This window comes from Littorina saxatilis, linkage group LG1 (genome assembly GCF_037325665.1).
Source record: "Littorina saxatilis isolate snail1 linkage group LG1, US_GU_Lsax_2.0, whole genome shotgun sequence".
NCBI classification, from domain to species: domain Eukaryota; kingdom Metazoa; phylum Mollusca; class Gastropoda; order Littorinimorpha; family Littorinidae; genus Littorina; species Littorina saxatilis.
In genome coordinates this window covers 14,256,800-14,280,653 of record NC_090245.1, presented here as the reverse complement: position 1 = coordinate 14,280,653, position 23,854 = coordinate 14,256,800, and the positions used below count along the sequence as shown (strand labels likewise).

At 43.9% G+C, this 23,854-nt stretch overlaps 1 protein-coding gene across 1 annotated transcript in view; it reads right to left on the bottom strand.

Annotated features, from left to right (window-relative positions):
• LOC138962441 (inositol 1,4,5-trisphosphate-gated calcium channel ITPR3-like) overlaps window positions 1–23,854 on the bottom strand; it is a 210,817-nt gene that overhangs the window by 52,997 nt on the left and 133,966 nt on the right. Inside the window, exons 24-36 of the mRNA XM_070334254.1 lie at window positions 18,227–18,336; window positions 16,679–16,795; window positions 16,180–16,315; window positions 15,594–15,693; window positions 13,397–13,451; window positions 12,282–12,391; window positions 11,508–11,607; window positions 8,600–8,707; window positions 8,094–8,230; window positions 6,866–6,933; window positions 6,467–6,522; window positions 5,799–5,960; window positions 5,352–5,590 (exon numbers count right to left, since the gene is read on the bottom strand). Of these exons, the coding sequence (XP_070190355.1) occupies window positions 5,352–5,590; window positions 5,799–5,960; window positions 6,467–6,522; window positions 6,866–6,933; window positions 8,094–8,230; window positions 8,600–8,707; window positions 11,508–11,607; window positions 12,282–12,391; window positions 13,397–13,451; window positions 15,594–15,693; window positions 16,180–16,315; window positions 16,679–16,795; window positions 18,227–18,336 (1,498 nt within the window). The remainder of the gene's footprint in view (window positions 1–5,351; window positions 5,591–5,798; window positions 5,961–6,466; window positions 6,523–6,865; window positions 6,934–8,093; window positions 8,231–8,599; window positions 8,708–11,507; window positions 11,608–12,281; window positions 12,392–13,396; window positions 13,452–15,593; window positions 15,694–16,179; window positions 16,316–16,678; window positions 16,796–18,226; window positions 18,337–23,854) is intronic.

Below are 23,854 nucleotides of genomic sequence, written 5' to 3'. Positions count from 1 at the left end.
CTGAGCTGGTCCCCAGAGTATTCGGTTGGGGCATCCTTTTCGGGTCATGTCCGACAAAGGCGCCGTTATGGCGGCGAAGTTTGGAATGAACTCTCTGTAGTACCCAGCCAATCCAAGGAAGGATCGCACCTGCTTCTTGGTTTCAGGACGTGGCGCATTGAGGATCTTGGTGACGTTTTCCAACAAAAGCCCCTTTTGACCTTCCTTCAGTGAATGACCTATGAAGTCAACGTTGTCGGTCCCCAAAATGCACTTGCTGGGTCTCACGGTCAGATTGGCTTTTGTCAGGCGGGAAAACAGTTCCCTCAAAGTCTCCAGATGCTCTGCGAAGGTCTCCGTGTGGACTAGCAGATCATCCCAGTAGTACACAACATTCTTCATTCCTTTGAGCATTTTTCGCATTCCCCTCGTAAGGGTAGCACCACTGTTCACCATGCCAAAAGGCATCCGCAGGCACTCATACGTTCCGTCTGGAGTTGCAAAGGCGGTCTTTGGTATGTCCTCTTCGCGCACAGGAATTTGCCAATATCCCTTGCTGAGATCGATTTTTGAGAAGATCTTACTGCCGGTTAACTGTCGGAATAGATCAGTTGCCGTCGGCATTGGTTCAGGGTCAAACACGGTGATCTTATTGACTTTCCTGAAGTCAATGCATACCCTGTTTGTGCCGTCTTTCTTCTTGACAACAACAACGGGAGATGAGTAAGGGGATGATGATTCACGGATGACCCCCATCTTCAACATGTTGTCGATGTCCTTCTTCAAGGATTCCCGAGCCTGAAACGGGATAGGGTATGGTTTTGAGCGAACAGGAACGTCAGATGTGAGGTGGACTTCATGTTCGACCAAGGACGTAGAGCCTGGAACATCAGAGAACCTATGGGTGAAGTCGCCCATAAAATCATGCAGCTCCTTCTGCTGGTCTTCTGTCAGGTCAGGTCCTAACTTGACGTCATCCACTCCCTCTTTCTTGTGGAGGTCTCCCAACTCCAGTAGTTCCTCACCGTCGAACTCGTCTAGTTCGGCTGGTTCTTCCACACTTGCTGCGACCTGTACTGCTTCCGGAGGTCTCTCCACATACAGTTTCAGGAGGTTAGCGTGGTAGATCTTGGACTTCTTGCCGACATTCACCTTGTAGTCGTTGATCCCTACCACGGCCTCAACCTCGTATGGGCCTTTCCACTGCATCAGTAGTTTGTTGTGATCAGTGGGAAGCAGTATCAGCACTTTGTTACCTGGTGTAAACTTCCTGTTTACGGCTTTGCGGTCGTAGTAGTGCTTTCCACTATCCTGAGACTTTCTCAAGTTTTCTCTCGCAATCTCGAGAGTCTCCTCCAGTTTCTCTCGCAACTCGAACACGTACTGGTAACTGTTCTTCACTTCAGGTGTGTCCACATCTTTCGTCCACAATTCCTTTAGTATCTGCATCGGGCCTCTCACGGTCCGCCCGTACATCAGCTCGAACGGGGAGAATCCAGTGGACTCTTGTGGCACCTCCCTGTATGCAAACAGCAAGGCATTGATGTAGCGATGCCACTGCCTTGGCTGCTCACTGCATAGTTTCTTCAGCGTGGACTTCAGCGTCGCATTGAATTTTTCGACCAGCCCATTGCACATCGGGTGATAGGGTGTCGTAGTCAAGTGACGAATGCTCAGCAGCCTGTTGACCTCTTCCATGCATTCAGAGACAAACTGTGTCCCCAGGTCTGTGAGGATCTCTTCAGGAACCCCAATTCTGCTGAAAATGTCCACAAGTGCCTCGGCAACAGTCTCGGTGTCAATTTTCTTCAGAGGCACGGCTTCTGGGTACCTGGTTGCATAGTCTACCAGGGTCAGTACCCAACGATGACCCGCTTCACTTGGCGGTTTTATCTCGCCGATGAGGTCAATGGCCACCCTCTTGAAAGGTCGGTCGATCAAAGGCATCTTCTGCAACGGCACTTTCGGGACCCTTCCTCGAGGTATGGTTTTCTGGCAAATATCGCACGATCGGCAGAATCGAGTCACATCTGCATGCAGTCCTGGCCAGTAAAATGCAGCCTGGATTCTGTCCGATGTCTTCTTGACACCCAGGTGACCTCCCATAATAGAGTCGTGGGCCACCTCCATCACCTGGCGCCTAAGTGGTTGAGGCACCAGAACTTGACGTAATGGCTTCCCACCGTTGACTCTCGCGTGCTGGAACACTCTGTACAGAATCTTGGCCTTCACTTCAAATTGCACAGTGCCTTCGCCCTTAGTCATCTCCTTGACAGGACGACTCCTGTACTTTGTCAAGGTCAAATCAGCTTCCTGTAGCTGAATCAGCTGATCCCTGTCCACGACAGCAGTTGCAGAACTGTTGGTGACCCTGAGTGGCGTAGTTGTTTTGTCCTTCTTCGCCTGGGCTCTGGTCGTCACAGCGCTTACAACCTGCGGCTGGTCGCGGCGATGCACAGTAGCTCTGTCATCTTGTAACAGTTCGCTGATATCTTCATTCGCGAATGGCAGTGGGTCTTCCTCCTCAACAGCAGGCTGAGCTGCGCCCATTCTCCATTCGACATCAGGGTCATCAGGACGTCTCGCACCCCCAATGTTCCCAATTAATAGATCGTACAAGGGCTTCTTCAGGCAGACGGCCTCAACTTCTCCGGTGAAGTATGGAGTATCGATCTGGATTTTTACCACTGGTGCCTTCACGCATTTGCTGTCAGCCATGAGCGTCCACTTGAAGTCACCAGTGAACTTCTCTGTTGGCACCAGATCCTCTTTGACGATGACCCCATTGCAGCCCGAATCTCTGAGAACAGTCACTTCCTGCTTCTCAACAAATCCCTTCGACACGGGCATGTTCGACACTGACACAGCTGCGCTGGCGACGACAGAGATTGACTTGCCATTGGCGAGTAGAAGCTGGCCATCAGAAATACATTCTTCCACGTCCGATGGTGTAGCCACTTGCTCGGCAGCCCTTGGAAGTATGACGCTGCTCGCACATACTTGTTGGTTCGAGCCACTCGTTTGCCTCTTGTTGTCGTAATATCTCCGTCGATGTTCTTGCGCTTTGTCATTGACATGTCCGTTATTTTTCTTTTGGGGACAGTTGGCGACTCGGTGGCCCTTGGCATTGCAATGGAAACACGTTATGTTCTGCCCTTCATTGGATGATGGTGCGGACTCAGTTTGTCCCTTGGCAGGTTGGTTTCCCTGGTTCCCGCTCTTCTGGAAAGGTTTTGATGACTTTGACGTCCCCAGGGTCCTTCCATGAGCAATGAGATAACGCTCAGCAGCATCAGTAATGTCCTTCAAACCCCGCAGTTTTTGCTCTTCCAAGCGGGTCGCCAGGTCCTTCGGGCAGGCATTAAGGAACTGCTCCTTCACGATCAAGTCCCGCAGACTCTCGTATGACTGCTCTTCACCTGATAACTCCACCCACTTCTGCAGGTATGACGACAGGCGCTCCACAAACTGGCTCGGTGTCTCTCCAGACAATGGCTGGCATTCGCGGAAGCGTTGACGGTAGCCCCTTTCAGTGAAGTTGTAGCAACGCAACAGAGCTTCCTTCAGTACATCATAGTCTCTGGCGTCATCATTTGAGAGTCTAGTGTAGACCTCAAGTGCTGCCCCAGTCAAATGTGCGCTGAGTTGAATCGCCCAGTCGTCGCGCTGCCATCTAGCACTCTCAGCGAACCTCTCGAATCTTGCAAGGTAGCAGTCGATCTGGTCCTTCCCGTCAGCGAATGCTGGAAGTTTCGGTGCCCTGTGTAACATTTGCTGCTGGTTATCTCTTTGGCGTGGTGCCTCGTGCTCATTTTGAACACGCACCATTTCTGTCTGAAGCTCTAAGCGCTTCGTCTCAATTTCTATCTGGAGCTCCAAGCGTTTCAGCTCAATTTGCCTTTCTTCACGCTGTGCTTCTCTTTCTCTTTCTTCACGCTGCGCCTGTCTTTCTTTTTCTTCACGCTGCGCTTGTCTTTCTTTATCTTCACGCTGCGCTTGTCTTTCTTCACGCTGCGCTTGTCTTTCTTTTTCTTCTCGCTCACGCTGCGCTTGTCGTTCTTCACGCTGCGCCAGCAGTCGTGTCTGGGACTCGACGAACTCCGTCAACTGCTTGCCTTTTAGTCCCAGTTCAATTCCTTTTCCCCAGAACTCAGCCATTCTGGTCTTTTCCGGTGCGTTCGTCTGTATTCTTTCACAGCCCCGAACGTAGACGAATGTAGTCTTCTAAAAGAACACAGTCTCTACTGCACCTCCGATGCTTCTCTCGTCGCTGTTCACCTTCGTAGACGCAGGCTGCCACCCTCCTCGTCTAACGTGACGGCGCACTCTGCTCACGATACGTACACGACGTACCTCAGTCGTATTTCGTAGTATTAATGCACTAGCTCCGCGACGAAGTCCGTCTCGTCCAAACGGCAGCTAACCTCTGTAATCCCGATACACTCCGGCGTCGCTCACCGTACCGAGCTGCGGCGATTACCAAACTCTTCACCAGTCACACCGAATCCACGGTTCCGTAGTCTCAATACTGATCCCTCAGGATACACCCGATTGATGGCTACCTCCTGTGACTGTCTTGACTGTCTTTGTTACTGGAAAACCCTTGGCGTTAAACGTAGATCCCGGCTTGGCCCCCAATTGTTACACGACACTTGAGATTGCCACAAGTTCTCAAATGTCGTATAGTTGTGTTCTTTTATTCTACGTCGCCCGTCTTCGCAGCAGCAGAAAACAACTCGTCAAATTGAGTTCGAGGATTTATTCAGCATTCAATACATACAACTGCACATCGTAGCAGAACTCAAATAGAAGCTTTTTTAACATTCAAATCGCGCTGGCATATATAGTAAATACTCAATCTCGAGAATATTCCAGACCGAACATGATACAACTACATTATACGAGCCGTGCATGGACTAAACTAGCGACATTCTCTATGACGTACATCAAAAAGCGCCGACGCACTTAATCCGAACGAACGCCACGAACTCACGACTAAAACAGCATGGTAAACAACTTGTTTTGACAGGACTAGAAAGTTCACCTGCATTCTCGTCCAAGCATAAATATTGTGTTTACAAAATATAATATCGGTACTTTCCCACAAAGTACAAATAAGTCAACTACATGCAACACACAAAACTGAACCAAAGCTCAGCAACGGTAGCGTTTGATAACACACACACACATACATACACGCGGGCACACACACACACACACACACACACACACACACACACACACACACACACACACACACACACACACACACACACACACACACTCTCTCTCTCTCTCTCCCTCCCCCTCTCTCGCTTCCTCCCAACCCAACTCCCAATAAAAACAAATTAAAAAAAATAAAACCACCAAACCTCTCCTCCCTGGGCAGGTCGAGGACGAAGGCGAGCTTCTTGTAGTTCTGCATGATGTACTTCATGACGTAGGCCTGGTTTCGCTTGAGGGTCAGCCCCGTGCCAGCCACCTTGACGATCATGGAGAGCAGGTCAAGGAACTCGGGCCCACGGTCCTGAAGCTCTGCTGCCCTGTTCACGATCTTCTGGATCTGTCGCGGGTTGATCTTCAGGCACGTGTTCTGATTCCCGTAGAACACCTGGCAGAGAAACAGGGTGGATCGTGTTTTTTTTCTTTTTTGAGTAACAAAACAGTCTGAAGAATTCAGCGATAGGCTGACGAAAATTTGATGAAGAAAGAGGACGTAGTAGAGGAGGATGAGGAGGATGAGGAGGAGGAGGAGACATTCAAACATAACAGACACACAAAGCAAAAACGAAAACAAAACCCTATCAATAAACACTGACCTCAGCCAGCGCGATGGCCAGGTCACTCTCCACCACGCGGACCTCCAGCAGCACGTCCAGACGCTCGAAGATGTGATGCTGCACCACGTCGTTCTCTCTCGCCAGCAGCTTCAGCAGGTACAGCGTCTTCTTGAAGATGTCCGTCATCCCCGCGTACTGCTCCTGCGGTCGTCAAATCACCATGGTCATTGTCATTATCATTATTATTATTATAATCTTAAACGTTGTCCAGTGTTTCGAGAAAAAATGCAGCAGGGATATATTTGTAATCATCATCGTCGTGGTTATTTATGAAAAAACAACAAGTTCGTCGTCGTCTTTGCCGTCGTCATCATCATCATCATCATCATCATCATCATCATCATCATCATCATCATCATCATCATCATCATCATCATCATCATCATCATCATCATCATCATCATTATCGTCGTCCTCCTCCTCATCATCGTCGTTAAAACCGTCGAAACAGTTCCAAACAGACGATTTTTTTAATTAACTCCGTCAGGTTTGTATGGCTTGTGAAAGAGTGAATGCCCCGCTCGCTAATGATTGGCACCTGCAATGTTTGTCCGAGTAAAAGAAAGAGTATTTACTCTTTCATAACTCTTTACAAACCCGACAGAGTTATTTTGGGAATTCGTCTATTGGGACAACCGTCTACTTACCAGCAGCTTGGGGTCAATTTCTTGCACCAAAATGTCGAACAGAATGATGAGGATACCTGCAATTGGACATATACACTAACAGTCAAGGTCATGCCAACGGATAAAAAGTCATTTTTATGACACAAGTCAAGACGAAAAAGATTTTGCAGCATATAATTCCAACACAGATACTTTGCAATCGCTGCACTCAAAAACAGACTCTGCCAAGGGAAGTATACTTTTCCCACCGTCTGAACTTCATCCACATACCTAGAAACTTGTCAAACAAACAAACACACAAACAACTAGGTATGTGCATTTGAGTGTAGCTTATTGTGGTGAGGATATGAATGTTAAAATTAATGCTAGCGGTGGAAAGGTCATTTTATATTCGGAATTCGTCTGTTCTTTCAGACATACCGTTGGAGATGAGGATGTTCTGGTTCATGGGATGTGGTTCGTCTGGTGTCATGGGAAGATGACAAAACCTGAAAACAAAAGATGGTGTGAGGACCAACGACATACACAACTTTTTTTCCAGGTGCCTTTTAACAATAACAATAACAATAACAATAACAACATTTTATTGTCCATTAAAGGCACAGTAAGCCTCCCGTTATAAATCATCACAGATTCTGTCAGGCTTTTACACACAGTACAAACACCCTTTCATTTAAACACTCACCGCTTGAGAACATCCTAGGTGCCCTCCGTAAAGAGCGAGCAATTTTCAAAGAATTTATTTTTGCGTGGTTTATCTTACCCCTGAGCCATCGTGAACCCGTGTGATCCAGTTTCCCTTTTTCACAAAGCAGTCGTCAGTTTGTAATTTGAATGCGGCTCGCTGTGAGCTTATCTGCAATAGCACGTTAGGCCATAAAAAAAAAATGTCTGTTTAGGGTAACATGACCAAAAAAAGTAGGGTCGGTAGGTAGGTAGGTTTGTGTGTGTGTGTGTGTGTGTGTGTAAATAAAACAGAGAGAAAGGGAGAAAAAGAAACGCCAAATGTCTCTTTTTAGCATTTTTACCTCTTTTTTTTTCTTTTTTTTTTTTGAAATCAAAAAAAAGTTTTTGGGTCGGCGCCAAATCGATAGGGTCGGTCGGGTTACCCTAAACAGACAAATTTTTTTTTTTGCCTTATTATGTACCTCTGACTATGCACGAAACAAACGGATGAGGTTCACAAGAACTCTAGAGATTACTTGACCAAAATTTCAACCAATTTAGTTGAAAAATGAGAGCGTGACAGTGCCGCCTCAACTTTCACGAAAAGCCGGATATGACGTCATCAAAGACATTTATCAAAAAAATGAAAAAAACGTCTGAGGATATCATACCCAGGAACTTTCATGTCAAATTTCATAAAGATCTGTCCAGTAGTTTAGTCTGAATCGCTCTACACACACACACACAGACAGACAGACAGACAGACAGACACACACACACACACACACACACACACACACACACACACACACACACACACACACACACACACACACACACACATACACGACGACCCTCGTCTCGATTCCCCCCTCTACGTTAAAACATTTAGTCAAAACTTGACTAAATGTAAAAACAAAGAGGAGGAGGAGGGGAGAACCGCATCAAAGACACATCATGGTGAAAGCCCCAGATGACTTACTCGGCCAGGTCGTCCAGGATGCCACTCATGAGCTTGACCTGCTGATCGTCCAGCTTGGCGCGCGCCAGACGTCTCAGCAGCGGCATGTTCTTCAGAACCTCTCTGTGCACGCGCGCCGAGTCTTGCGTCAGCAACACCTGTGCACAAGCGTTTATGACGTCACCAGTTGTGTACGTGATTTCGTTGCTTTTTCAGGTTAAATGGTCACCGAAGTATGGTTATCTACTACATTTACCAAAGAGAGTGTCGTGCTTTTTTTAAAATGTTTATTTTTTACTTTGTTTTTTTATTTGGATACATGTGGTAATCGACTTTTAGTGGGCATTAACAAATAGCATTGAAGTATGTGTTCTGAGTATCAGTAGCAAAGTGACAAATCGCAAAAACAAATAGGTTATTTAAAGCATACTCTGTAAACTCGTAAAGGTTGTTTTCGCTTCTTTTATGTCCTAAAATGACAATACAGATCGGCCAAAGAAGAAACAAAGCATAATTATGGGACGCACCTGTGCTTTCTCCGAAAGTTTGAACATGTTTGTTTTGGATGAATAGACCTTGTTGAGGATGTTGAGAGACTTGGTGATCAGCTTGTTGTACTTGTACTGTGACAAGTCCTGAAAACAACACCGTCACCATGAATTAGGTCTTAAGCATTCGTTTTGTATTTTACAAAGTTTTCATAGTGCATGATTACAATAACAATAACAAGAACAAGAACAACAAGAACAATAAGAACAAGAACAGGACCGAATCTTAAACCAAGTGCTTACTTCAGCTGTTCGATTTTGAAGGTTTTTTTTTTAAATTATCGGGGTCGTACACTTGCTTTTTAAAGAAGCATATGGATAAATGTGAATAAGGACGAGAGAGAGAGAGAGAGAGAGAGAGAAAGAGAGAGAGAGAGAGAGAGAGAGAGAGAGAAAGAGAGAGAGAGAGAGAGAGAGAGAGAGAGAGAGAGAGAGAGAGAGAGAGAGAGAGATGAGACATAAGATAATGTATTGTCCATACAATTAAACAATGGATGAAGAAGTGTGGTTCGATAGAAAAGAGAAACGAGAGACCGAGAGAGAGATCATGTGTTGCATGCTGCAATGTACCGTTTAAGTTGTGATTCACATAAAAACACATCATAACTCATCGAGACTAGGCTTCAAAATCATTTTAGGCATTTTCCACATGACAAACGTGAACCTTGAAGTTCTTTGACCTTAAGCACCCAATTCCCGAAATCAAAGAGTTTCATCGCGTGACTCGAACCTCCAGGAAAGCAAGGGATGAACAAAAGACAATCGTGCAATTATGGTCAATACAACCCTCTATGCGTTCCTGGCGCTAATATTAAAAGATACACTTGACTTTGAACTCGACCGACTGCGTAGTTCTGAACTTTGACAGAAAAGTAACCAGACTTGAGAATGAGAAATGTGTTTTTTTCTTTACATTCTTATTCCATAACGTGGTAGACGATTGATTGCGTAGTTCTGAATTTTAACAGAAAAGTAACCAGACTTATGACAAGAAATGTTTTCACATGCACATCTATTATTCCATAACGTGGTAGACAATTGATTGCATAGTTCTGAACTTTGATAGGAGATTAACCAGGCTTATGACGAGAAATGTTTTCACATGCACACCTCTTATTCCTTATTAGCGAGGCTGAAGACTAATTGCGTAGTTTTGAAGTTTGATAGAAAAGTAACCAGGCTTGAAGATGAGAAATGTGTTCCACATTCACACCTCTTATTCAATAACGTGGTAGAAAATTGATTGCATAGTTCTGAACTTTAACAGAAAAGTGACTAGGCTTATGACGAGAAATGTTTTCACATGCACAGCTATTATTCCATAGCGTGGCTGAAGACTGATAGCGTAGTTTTGAAGTTTGATAGAAAAGTAGTAACCAGGCTTCACATGCACAGCTATTATTCCATAGCGTACTGATAGCGTAGTTTTGAAGTTTGATAGAAAAGTAACCAGGCTTGAGGATAAGAAATGTGTTCCACATTCACAGATCTTATTCCATAGCGTGGTAGAAGAGTGATTCCACAGAACCCTGGCTAACTCGTGCCTGTGTTCTGAACAATTCTCTTCTCTGTGTCGCTCGATCGGAAAAGTAATGTCCTTTCAGTTACAGGAGAAATCAAAGTACTGTGTCATATTCTAAATAAACACATAAGTTTGATGTTTTTATACTGTGTAATGATCCAGATGAATTCAGTGTTGAAACCGTTTAATTTTTTTTCAAAGGTAATATCTAAATCACGGAGCTTTTCTGGGGTTTGCGGCATATAAGTCCTCATGATTGTTGTTCTCAAATATATCAAAACAAATAAAAAGTAAAGCTTGTATGTGCACTACAAGGTCTTGCGTTTTCCTCTCTTAATGATCCACCCCCACGATAAATTCGGAACCCCCTTTTTTAACCCATTGATAAAACCTACAACGTTATCCCATCATGAAATTAATGTTTCTTTTGCCAATGAAAGGTGCAAGTGTGTATTTATCCTCCTACTTTTTAAAATTCTGTACTTAATCTAAGCATTATAATGAGTAAGATGAAAACATGAAACAGCTTTTTGCCGTTTCCTCAGGGCACAAATCAATAGACGGAAGAGCCATTTAGCATGTGTACAAATGACAAGGGACATCAGAAAAACATGTTCGCCGCTATCGACCAGTAGTAGCTTGAGGGGGGGAAAGGCATATCATCCGCATCGTCAATGTTTACTGTTGCACACAACTTGCGTGTCAAGTGTGCGGGAGTAGGGGAGAGAGAGAGAGAGAGAGAGAGAGAGAGAGAGAGAGAGAGAGAGAGAGAGAGAGAGAGAGAGAGAGAGACTAAGAGAGAGCGAGAGAGAGAAATAGAGAGAGAGAGCGAGAGAGAACGAGAGAGAGAGAGAGAGAGAGAGAGAGAGAGAGAGAGAGAGATGGCATCAGAGGAACCATTCCAACAGACACACAGTTTACAAGTGAGACCGTATAAAATAGTTTTAGTACGTTGACTATTTCTATGCGTTTACTTTACTATTTGACCAGCAAAGCGACCAGCCAACCGTGCAACCAAACAACCACGCATTCGACCAATTACCAAAAATAACGTATGCACGGCGTATTTGTTGCCAAAATCAGAACAAATCCTCAAACCACACATGATACACCAGTTGGGCCGGTGACGAGTGTTGAATATTACTAGCAATGGAAAAAGTCAACATCAAGTAATCTTGGAAACGATTATCATTTAGATCCGTATTTGATCAGTATCCCCCGAGAGCGGCGTATGGCTGCCTGAATGGCGGAGTAAAAACGGCCATGCACGTAAAACCCACTCGTGCAAAAGCATGAGTGAACTTGGAAGTTTCAGCCAATGGACGAAGAGGAAGAAGAGATGATGAAGAAGATAAGTACACTTACCATGAGGATTTTGGTGAGCAGCTCTACATCAAAGATGGCGGACACGTTGAACATTTCTCTCAAGTCTTTGTTCACACCTTTCTGCTTATGCATCGCACGTCTGTGGTAAAAAAGAAAGAAAGAAAAGAAAGACGTTAGCAAGCCAGAGTCCCTCAAGGACATTGTTGGGTGTACGCGCCAAAGATAGTATCATCTAGCACTGTCACAGTGTCATAGGTCTGATTTTGTCCAATGATGTTATTTTCTTCTTCTTTCAATTCCAAGAATCGTAGACTTCAATCTTTTCCATTCTCTCCCCCTCCCTCCCTCCCTCCCTCCCTCTCTCTCCTCCCTCTCTCTGTCTCTCTCTCTCTCTTCAATTTCTCCAGAATTTTTTTTATTTGTCAGGTTGTTTTACTTGTTTATCATTTATTAGAAATTTGTATTAGAAGTAAGGACCGGTTGTAAGAAAAGGCGTAGCCTTAAACCTCTATCCTTGAAAAATAAAGTTCGATCATCATCATCATCATCATCATCATCATCATCATCATCATCATCATCATCATCATCATCCCTCTTTTTGACTCTCTCTCTCTCTCTCTCTCTCTCTCTCTCTCTCTCTCTCTCTCTCTCTCTCTCTCTCTGTTCTTGTTCTTCCACCCAAGACATAATTATACACGGACATATCTTAAGACAGGCGTGATGACACACAGACAGAAAGACAGACGAAATTAATAAAAACACGCTTAAACCAAAGGAAACAAATCCTAAACCACACAGTTACAGTCAACATACTTTGTCTGATCGTGTGGGTTGAAGGCGTCGTACAGCAACTGTGACAGGACGTTCTGAGACTTCCTGGCACTGGCGGCTTTCTCCGCTCCCTTGAACTTCCCCATGAAGGCCTGTAAACATCCCGTGATAGGCTTCACATTAACTGGGCAAAGTCGACTTCGCGAAGTCTACTTAACGAAGCAAGCTGCAGAAAATTTTGGCACTGAATTCTCGATAAAAACACTAAAAGAAATCTTCGCGAAGGACATACTTTAGTTGTGCAGTGAAAGGATCACATTTGTGACCCTCCACCACGAAATGAGTCGCATGTCACCTCGCGCGGTTCTGCGCTAGGCTTAATATAAGTCCGGGGAGTGTCTGGTAACAGTGTGAGGGTCACCTTAGTCACAGGCTTATAACTCAAACAGTTTTCGCTCTTTTCTAAAACGGTTTTCACCACTGGATAGAGCATACAAAACTCTTTAGGAAAATGTAAAAATATGAAAATCATGCACAGGTGACTGCGACATGCGACTCATTTCGCGGTGGAGGGTCACATTTGGTGTAGTCTTGTCCTTGGTGAGAAAATGAAACGCACTATTAGACGCTTTCGGAAATATACAAATGTTTACCAGCAAAGAAAAGTCGGGACCAAGTACACGTTAAAAGCACGCTTATTAAAAGGGCCGTATCTCAAGAATTGAAAATTAAACAAGTTTATCGACTGTAAGCATGTTTTCAAAATTAGAGACATTTTACTTATAAACAGGACCGTACCTGAAGAACAACAAATTAAAAACTGTCTGGGCTGTTCAAACGACATTCAAAAGCGATTGAATTAAAACATTCCATTTGGACAATACACTTACATAAAGCGTATAAGTATCTCAGACATGAAATGAACAACAAATTATGATTACAAACTGTAAAAACGGCATTCGAAAGCAATCGAAGTAAAACATTCCATTTGGAAAGTATGAAACCAGTTGGTATGAAACCAAAGCGTAAGTATCTAAGACATGAAATGAAGCAGAGCCCTGTTTCTGTGAAACGGCAATAAGAGTGAGTAGCGTAGGATTGGGAAGGCATTTCCCGATGGATATGTCTATACAAAACACAAAAGAAAACAAAGTGACCTGCAGCCTCTGGTTCCGTTGGTAGGTCAGCAGCAAGTCCAGTACCTCCAGCGCCCTGGCACAGATACACACAGTGATAAACTGAATCTCGTCGGATGCCAAATTTGTTCACGTGCTTGTTAGAATGTTCTTTGGTTGTTGGTTTATTATTTTGTGAGTTTGTTTGCTGGTGTGTTTAGTTGCTTGGTCGGTTGTTATCCGCCAAAAGTAACTTCGTTTTTAACAGCACGCTTATATCTAGCCTATCTTAATTGTGTTGTATTCCATTGATATGATTATAGGTATGTGGCCTTGTAATTTTTACACCCAACAATTTGAATCATTTTTTTCAAACCGAATCCAGTTAACTACTAACATACAATTTCAGTACCAACGGTAAAGAAGTTGGTTCAGCAAAATCTTCTATGGTCATATATGTGTGGTGGTGCGAGGGGATGGTTGTTTTTATGACATAAAGAACAACCACCACTGTAAAAAAAAAAAAAAAAAAAAAAAAGGATTTCAAATTACCCTTTAAAGCCTGTCTTACACTGTGCCGAATATCCTTACGAATATGAAAATGTTGTATTCGGCCAAAAAAGAGACGAATGGACAGGAAAAAAATGAGAAAAATCGAAGGCTTACGAATCCTTGCGAATGTCGTACGAATGGTTGCGACTGCTTGCGAATGTCTACCGATCATTGCGATTGTATACGAATCCATATACGGATCTATTACGAACGTTGCGAGTGGCCTTGCGAGTGTTGCGAGTGCTTGCAAACATTTTACGAATAAAACGAGTATGCAATTCGCATTGTTCGTAATGTTGCTCTTACACTCTGGCGAATTGCCCTTGCGAATAGAATTCGCCATTAACTCGTAATGATCGGGTCATGGTCGCAAGACATTCGTAAATGTTCTTAACCATTCGCCACCATTCGTCTCTGTTTGCGAACATTAGCAACATGCTCCTAATATTCGCAAGGAAGTCATATTCTGAATGTTTCGCAACTTAGTCGTAAGTATTCGCAAACCATTCGTAATCATCGTAAAGGTATGCGTAGCGCTCGCAAGCATTCGTAAGGATTTTATTCGTGCACAATTTGCCAACATCTTGCGAATGGTTGCGAATTCATTACGAATTTCTCAGGAATGTTTTAACCATTTCTTCCCAATTCATAAGAATGTTGCGAAAGCCTTACGAATGCTTGCGAGTGACTGCAATTGCTTGCGAATGTTTTAAAAACAGTAAGAATATCTTGCAAACGTCTTGCAACTAAACGGCGATTTTGATGCGTGTGTATTCTCAATGATCGGAACACATTCGCAAACACTCGCAACCATTTGTAAGACATTCGCAAGGATTGGTAAGGCTTCCAATTTTCTATATTATTCATGTCCATGTGTCAATTTTTTTGCCGAATACAACATGTTCATATTCGCAAGGATATTCGGCACAATGAAAAGACAGGCATAACGAATGGTTGCGAATGGCTTGCTAGCGCCACGAATACATTGCGATGATTACAAATGTCTTGCGAGTACTAACGAGTACGTTGCGAAAAAATAGCAATATGACTTCCTTGCGAATAGTAGGAGCAAGTTGCTATGTTCAAAACAAGAGACGAATTGTAAGGAATAGTTAAGAACATTTACGAAAGTCTTGCGACCATGTCCCGATCATTGTGAATTATTGGAAAATGCTATTCGCAAGGGCAATTCGGCACAGTGTAAGAGTAGCTTAAACAAAATGTTACTCCAAACATACAATTCCATTTCCAACAGTGAAGAATCGCAAGCAGAAAAATCCTATACGGACGTCAAAGTGCAAGGTATACTCACAGGTATTTGGTGTTGACAATGGCCATATTATATAATGCTGATATCATTTGTGTACCTCTTAGTTTCGTGTCAGCAGAAAAGTTTATTCTTCAATGTTTTATTCAGGCAAATTGTTTACGTTCTGTCATGAAATGTATAGCCACTGGTAATTGGCATTGACAATGGAAATATCACATAATGGTGATATCATTATTTGTCCCTCTCTGTCAAATAAGTTTCGTGTCAGCAGAAAGATTACTCTTTAATTTGTTTTACTCAGGCATTTGTTTGCATTCTGTCATGAAATGTATGCTCAACTAGTGTAAAGTGACTTGAGCCAATTGCTGGGACTCGCACTATAGAAAATCTATTAATTAATGTCATTATTATACTCACTGGTACTTAGCGTTGACAATGGCCTCGGTCTCTGCAGCCTTCTCATAGCGGTCCACGTGCTGGTACTGGTGCACAGGTTTCATCAGCTCCTTGCTGTAGCCTGCCGCACGTGCACATCACAAACTAGGTCACTCAGCGTTTTTACATTTTGTCAGGTTTTGAATCAATGTTTTAACATAGACTGGGAATCGAGACGATATTGATGGTGGGTGTGTGTGTGTGTGTGTATGTGTGTGTGTGTATGTGTGTATGTGTGTGTGTGTGTGTGTGTGTATGTGTGTGTGTGTGTGTGTGTGTCTGTGAATATGTTTGCCTGTGAGTGTTTCTCTGTGTGTGTGTGTGTGTGTGTGTGTGTGTGTGTGTGTGTGTGTGTGTGCGTGTGTGTGTGTGTGTGTGTGTGTTTCTCGGTGTGTGTATGGAGGGGGGGAGGGGGTGAGGGCGTGTCAAGGTAATAACCAAAGAACGTTGTCACTAAAAGTACACCAGATCTCCGGAGCTCGGAAGTTCGGCTATTCTTACCGACTGAGCCACGACTGCACGGTCAAGAACCGGCTTAACGAAGCTCATCAGAAGGTCAAGCACTGACCTTTGTCCTTGTCCTTGGGGAAGGGGAGGTCCTTGCGACCGTCCAGCAGACTGAGCATGGGAGGTAACAACTGCTGCACGTCCTCCCAGTCCTGGTAGTAGCCGAACTTGACCAGGTGATACAGAAGTCGAAGAACCTGTCGATGGAAATATTATAAAATTCTTATCTCATTTGTGTCCGCCGAATAGATAATTCTACAAAGCGTTTTATTCAAGCAAAGTGTTTACATTCTGTAATGAAATGTATATATTAAGTCCATGACTCATTTTACAGAATCCAAACAATGTTCACGAAAATGGGTAGGACAAATGAACCAATTAATGTTCAAAAAGTCTATTATATGGTACCCATTTTCACGTGAATTATAAAGGATTCATTTCAGGAAAGTATTTTTTTTTTAGTGGAAAGCATCACTTTCTGCGTATTTGTTCTGTTCGTCGGTTCGTCAGTCTGTCCATGAGCCCGTCTGTCTAGTGCATGCCTGTGTGTGTGTGAGTACCTGTTCAATGAGCATGTTGTGTCCAATGTCGCAGGCGACCATGTTGTTGTTGCCCTCCAGGAACTCGGTGATCCAGTCACGCAGCACGGGGAAGATGGCCACCAGTTCCTTCACCACCTGCACATTGTTACGCACAGTCGTCACACATCACTGAGTCAAACGATATTTAGCTGTCGTAGTGATCGACATCTTTGTGATACGTCGCTGGAGCTAAAATGATGTTTAGCTCTCGACATCAATGAAGCAAACGATGTTTAGCTATCGTTGTGACATCTTTGTGATACATCACTGAGGCAAACGATGTTTAGCTCTCGACATCACTGAGGCAAACGATATTTAGCTGTCGTAATGACATCTTTGTGATACATCACTGAGGCAAACGATGTTTAGCTCTCGACATCACTGAGGCAAACGATGTTTAGCTGTCGTAGTGATCGACATCTTTGTGATACCATGACTGAAGCAAACGATGTTTAGCTCTTGACATCAATGAAGCAAACGATGTTTAGCTCTCGACATCAATGAAGCAAACGATGTTTAGCTCTTGACATCAATGAAGCAAACGATGTTTAGCTATTGACATCAATGAAGCAAACGATGTTTAGCTCTCGACATCAATGAAGCAAACGATGTTTAGCTATCGTAGTGACATCTTTGTGATACATCACTGAGGCAAACGATGTTTAGCTATTGACATCAATGAAGCAAACGATGTTTAGCTATCGTAGTGATCGACATCTTTGTGATACATCACTGAGGCAAACGATGTTTAGCTCTTGACATCAATGAAGCAAACGATGTTTAGCTATCGTAGTGACATCTTTGTGATACATCACTGAGGCAAACGATGTTTAGCTCTTGACATCAATGAAGCAAACGATGTTTAGCTATCGTAGTGACATCTTTGTGATACATCACTGAGGCAAACGATGTTTAGCTCTTGACATCAATGAAGCAAACGATGTTTAGCTATCGTAGTGACATCTTTGTGATACATCACTGAGGCAAACGATGTTTAGCTCTTGACATCAATGAAGCAAACGATGTTTAGCTATCGTAGTGACATCTTTGTGATACATCACTGAGGCAAACGATGTTTAGCTCTTGACATCAATGAAGCAAACGATGTTTAGCTATCGTAGTGACATCTTTGTGATACATCACTGAGGCAAACAATGTTCCCCTCTAGTATAATGACACCTTCTTTTGATCAGAGCACTTGTGCATGGTGAAATCAGAAAACCAGTTGTGTTTTCGTGTAAACCGGACCCGCCAAGATGGTATCCTCTCATTTGTGCACAAATGCCTGATAAAGTAAACAGCAATGCACTTTTATAGCCTGCAGTTTTGTACGAGGAGGAAGAGGATGAGAAGCAGACGGAAATAAGAAAATAAGAACGAGAATGTACATTTCATGAATAAGTAAAAACAAAACCTGTTCAAAGCCAAGAGACGGGAGAAAAAGGCGATGAGGAGAGAGAGAAGGAAGACGAGGAGGAAAATGCGTTGGGGCGGTGGTTACAATGTCTACCCAAATGGTCAACTCACAAAATCAGCCTGAGACTTCTCTTCATCCTTGGAGCCAACGTAGTCATAGACGAAACAGATGTTGGGATGGTCCAGCACTGAGTAGTTGTTGCCCACGTCCACAAACAGACCTAAAATAATAAAAAAACACACATCTGACTGAAAGACAAGAACAATGACATCACAAACCACAACGACGATGACAGCTACGACGACGAGAACAAACAACCAACACACAAACAACAACAAACAACACTGAGACAGACAGGCAGAAAGAGAGACAGACAGAATGACAGACAGACAGACAGACAGACAGACAGACAGATGCGCCAGACACAGTGCTTATGAACAATTTGCTATCACATTTTGGTTCTGAAAGGTTAATTAGTTCTAGTCAGATGTTTGTGAGCACAGGTAAAAGTGTGTGTGTGTGTGTGTGGGGGGGGGGGGGGGGGGGCTGGGTGGACGAGGAAGTGGATGCTATGTGACGAAGATGGACACTGGCTAATGAACAATGTCTGAAAGATAGATAAAACCGATGTCCTCCGGAAAGCTTGTAAAAACTACTTTTTGTTTAAATAAATCGAGTTCGCCAGTTGACTCTAAAACGTATCGTTCAGCGAAGGGGCGTGTATACATTACATTTTGTCGTACAGGATTTCTGTACTGTTTTTGTTCCTCTGGATAGCCGTGCCAGCACACTTGTATATACATATACACACACACACAGATAATTATATACACACACACATAAACACACACATGCACCCACGCACGCACACCCTCACAAAGACACACAAACGCGCACGCACACACACACACACACACACACACACACACACACACACACACACACACACACACACACACACACACACACTGAACGATACGTTTTAGAGTCAACTGGCAGGAGGTTTGACACTATGATCGATGAGGGGGTGAGAACAAATCTCGTTTGCTTTTTACTCCTATCAGACTCTAACCAGACCGGCCAAGACTGGCAGGGTGAAATGACTGTAATCACTTTGTGTGAGAGCTAATTCAATTAATTCTTTAAAAAAAAAATGAAAGAAAAACGGAAACATACAGGAAAAGAACAGGAAAAGGGTAGGAAAGGGGAGGGGGGGGGGGAGGGGGGGGGGGGAGTGTAATCAAAAGGGAAAAAGGTTAGGGAAAAGCAGAATATGTGCACAAATCGGTCCGCCGATACCACCAATATCACTTTCAAGGATTTGAGCTTAGCTTTACTATGACGATCATGTGTCTCTATTATATGTTTTGTCGAACATTCTTGCCCAAGTCGACTCGCTTCGTCGAGGTAAATACTATTGAAATCTGATAATCAGGTTAGTCATAAAACTGATAAAATCTTAAAGGAACAGCCCGTGCACAGTGGGTCTTTTTTTTGGGATGAATTAATTTCTTGAAAAGCCACTGGTTGCATTTACAACAGTAAATCATCAAACATCCACACTGTGTCCAGAGAATACGCAGGTTGTTGATTTTTGGTATGTGACCAAGTGGCGGGATAATCTTGTCCCATGTAAACGCCTGGCCAGATCAGACACGGGGAGCCGAACTGTTTACACGGGTGTGTGCCTTTAAACATGGTAAAGAGTGTGGCTTTAAACATTGGTAAAGAGTGTGCCTTTAAACATTGGTAAAGAGTGTGGCTTTAAACATTGGTAAAGAGTGTGCCTTTAAACATTGGTAAAGAGTGTGGCTTTAAACATTGGTAAAGAGTGTGGCTTTAAACATTGGTAAAGAGTGTGGCTTTAAACATTGGTAAAGAGTGTGGTTTTAAACATTGGTAAAGAGTGTGGCTTTAAACATTGGTAAAGAGTGTGGCTTTAAACATTGGTAAAGAGTGTGGCTTTAAACATTGGTAAAGAGTGTGGCTTTAAACATTGGTAAAGAGTGTGGCTTTAAACATTGGTAAAGAGTGTGCCTTTAAACATTGGTAAAGAGTGTGCCTTTAAACATTGGTAAAGAGTGTGGCTTTAAACATTGGTAAAGAGTGTGGCTTTAAACATTGGTAAAGAGTGTGGCTTTAAACATTGGTAAAGAGTGTGGCTTTAAACATAGGTAAAGAGTGTGGCTTTAAACATTGGTAAAGAGTGTGGCTTTAAACATTGGTAAAGAGTGTGGCTTTAAACATTGGTAAAGAATGTGGCTTTAAACATTGGTAAAGTGTGTGCCTTTAAACATTGGTAAAGAGTGTGGCTTTAAACATTGGTAAAGTGTGTGGCTTTAAACATTGGTAAAGAGTGTGGCTTTAAACATTGGTAAAGAGTGTGGCTTTAAACATTGGTAAAGAGTGTGCCTTTAAACATTGGTAAAGAGTGTGCCTTTAAACATTGGTAAAGAGTGTGGCTTTAAACATTGGTAAAGAGTGTGGCTTTAAACATTGGTAAAGAGTGTGGTTTTAAACATTGGTAAAGAGTGTGGCTTTAAACATTGGTAAAGAGTGTGGCTTTAAACATTGGTAAAGAGTGTGGCTTTAAACATTGGTAAAGAGTGTGGCTTTAAACATTGGTAAAGAGTGTGGCTTTAAACATTGGTAAAGAGTGTGGCTTTAAACATTGGTAAAGAGTGTGGCTTTAAACATTGGTAAAGAGTGTGGCTTTAAACATTGGTAAAGAGTGTGGCTTTAAACATTGGTAAAGAGTGTGGCTTTAAACATTGGAAAAGAGTGTGGCTTTAAACATTGGTAAAGAGTGTGGCTTTAAACATTGGTAAAGAGTGTGGCTTCAAACATTGGTAAAGAGTGTGGCTTCAAACCAAGTGCACACCACTGTGCGGCATCACAGGAAAACCCATTCCACTGACGACCTCTACACATTTGCACATCATTTCACAAATTGCAAAACCCGGCCCCAATGCTTCTAAAGCAGCCCTTTTCACCTGAAAGTTGAGTGCAATGCGCCAACAGCACTTTTACTCTGGCAGAAGATATTTGTTTACTGAGTTGTGATAATGATGACTCATCCTTGAAGTTCTCATTGGTTTTAGAATACTCGAGTGGGAGGTGGGGAGGGGGGGGGGGGTTGAGAGGGGTGGGTGGGGATGGGAAGGGAGAGGATTCGCATTTGCTGGGTCGCCTTAACATGGTCCTCGCACGTGTAAAGTGACACACCTGGTACTACCTGTCACGAAAACGTTGCAATGTAGCCACTGTCTTCAGCTTATAGAACAAGAACCACCACCCCCCCCTCCACCCCCCATTTTGACCACAACAGACGTTCTGCAGTCTTTGTTGTTCTTTCGTTGTTCTTTCGGCTTTTCTGTTCTGGTGGCTTTTAAGAAATCAAGTCATGGCGAAATTCCTATTCTGCAAAGGAAGCTGTCATACTATTGATCATACGGCCACTTGGGGGGGACGGTGGAGGGGGGGGGGGTATCCCGGGGGGGGGGGGTTATCCCGGGGGGGGGGGGGTTATCCCGTGTACAAACCTAGCCCGATTTGAGACGGAGAGCAGCACTGTATTCACGAGAAGGACTTTGCCATTCACCCCAAGCGACCATCCACAGTCACAGTCAAGGCAAGCAAAGGCAAGGCAAAATGTATTTTCAAAACCCCCAAGGTTTACATGAAATACGTAAACTACATCAACAACAAAGACTAAAATGATAACAAGACACAACTCTTCACAATTATCAACCATAATTAACTCCAAAAATAAACGAATGCATATTTTTCTGTTTAAAAAAACCCGTGTTTACAGGACGGGCAATATCACAGCCAGTACCCACTGCGCCACCTCACAGCCAACCCGACCCCTCCATTTCATTAAGGGCACCTGTCCCCGTTAGCACTATCGGCTAATCGCACGCCCCACGGCCTCTTGCCGCCCCGTCTCTTCATCGCTCCGTACCCCCTCGGGGAGCCTGAAGTACGATGTGGCCACAACACGACACAGACGGCGATAATTTAATCACCTTGTTACTCTCGGTCCCACTGGGGCCTGATGCACGGCCACCCACCCGCGCCTGCCCACGATGGTCGGTTGTCACGGTGGCGCAGGGGTAGGGATAAAAAGTTTCCAACAGGACCGTTGCTTGGTGGAGTTGCACAAAAGGATGTTCTACGCGTATAGCAGTGGGATATCTTTGGCTGCACGAGCGGAGTCCGTTCTGTGACATTTTTTTGTGTGCGAACATTTGTGACAGCGCAAGAGGAAAAGGGTTGGAATGCAAACTGGTTGTTTTTGGGTACAAACTGTGTCTTTAAAGCTGCGGTCTATTTTTGACTATCCGGGGCTCGGTGTTTGAAAAGATAGGGCTGAGATTCATGTACAGAAGCATGAATCTCGACCTACACTGGCTGCATGACCTTGACAGCTTCATTCAACGCTTGACTTTTGCGCTGATAACTTCCTGTATGGTCTCTCCCGTAAATAGACCACAGCTTTAACGTCGATGGTCGGTTTGTCACGGTGGCGCAAGGGTAAGAGTATACACTTGCTGACTGATAGGACGGTGCGTGTAACACACGTGACATTCCGTCCGTTGGTGACAGTTTTTTGTGTGAACATTCTTAACACCGCATGAGAAAAAGATGCATATTGGAATGGTTTTGACAAAATCAGAATCGTTCAATACCGATGGACAGTTGTCACGGTGGCGCAGGGGTAGGATCATAAACTTGCTGACAGGACGGTCGTACTGTTCCAGTTGCTTAAACCGAACCGAATCCGTTGAGTGATGTTTTTTTTTGTGAGTGAACATTTACGTTGCCAAGAACTTGTATTCTATAAAGAAGAAAACCACAATAAAAAATTAGAAAAACGAAAAGTACAAGGGAAGAGAAAATTCGGACTTGGTGTACACCTAAGCGTTCGGTGAACCCCTGACAAGGGACGTGATTTGTGTGATCTAACACACACACTAACACTGGCTGGCGTACATATCTTTTTATTTTGGGGCTATGTTACCGTAACCACAATTCATTATTGGTGTTGGCCTCACTGTCTCCCGTCCCTAGCCACTCCCAAACACAGCTACTCGCAGCCGAACTTTAAGCAGCAGCCAGGAAACGAACTTGCGAAACAGGACACAGAGGATCTCCGGGCGACGCCATCAAAGAGACATAAAGGCTGCCTGGGTGCCCATTGACTAAATTACTCGCATCCCCCATAAAGGAACCTCCTCCTGCTATGCGGTTGCTATCGACGCGTGAGGGAGGAAAAGCTCCAGCATTGACCGTGATCTGCGATCTGTTTGATTGCGTGTTTGTACCAGTGCTCTAATGAACTGGGTGAATTGTTGCAAGGTTGTGGGCTTTCCGGCCGTTCACGACGGAAAAAAAGACAAGAGAGACACAGAGAGAGAGGGGGGGGCGGGGGGGGGGGGGTGTGGAGGGGGGAGTGCGGGAGTGTGGCAGAGGCAGAAGTTAAGAGAGAAAGGAATGATGGAAGGGAAGTCTGAAGTCTGAAGTCTGAAGTCTGAATATTTTAATGAGTAGGCCTTGGGCCCTTTTCATGGAGATGAGCACATCTCAAGCACCAGCATACAAATGCACATATTGAACAAAAACAAGAACAATGATGGAAGGGAGAGAGAGAGTGGGAGGGAGAGAGAGAGAGAGAGAGAGAGATAGAGAGAGAGAGAGAGAGAGAGAGAGAGAGAGAGAGAGGGAGGGAGAGAGAG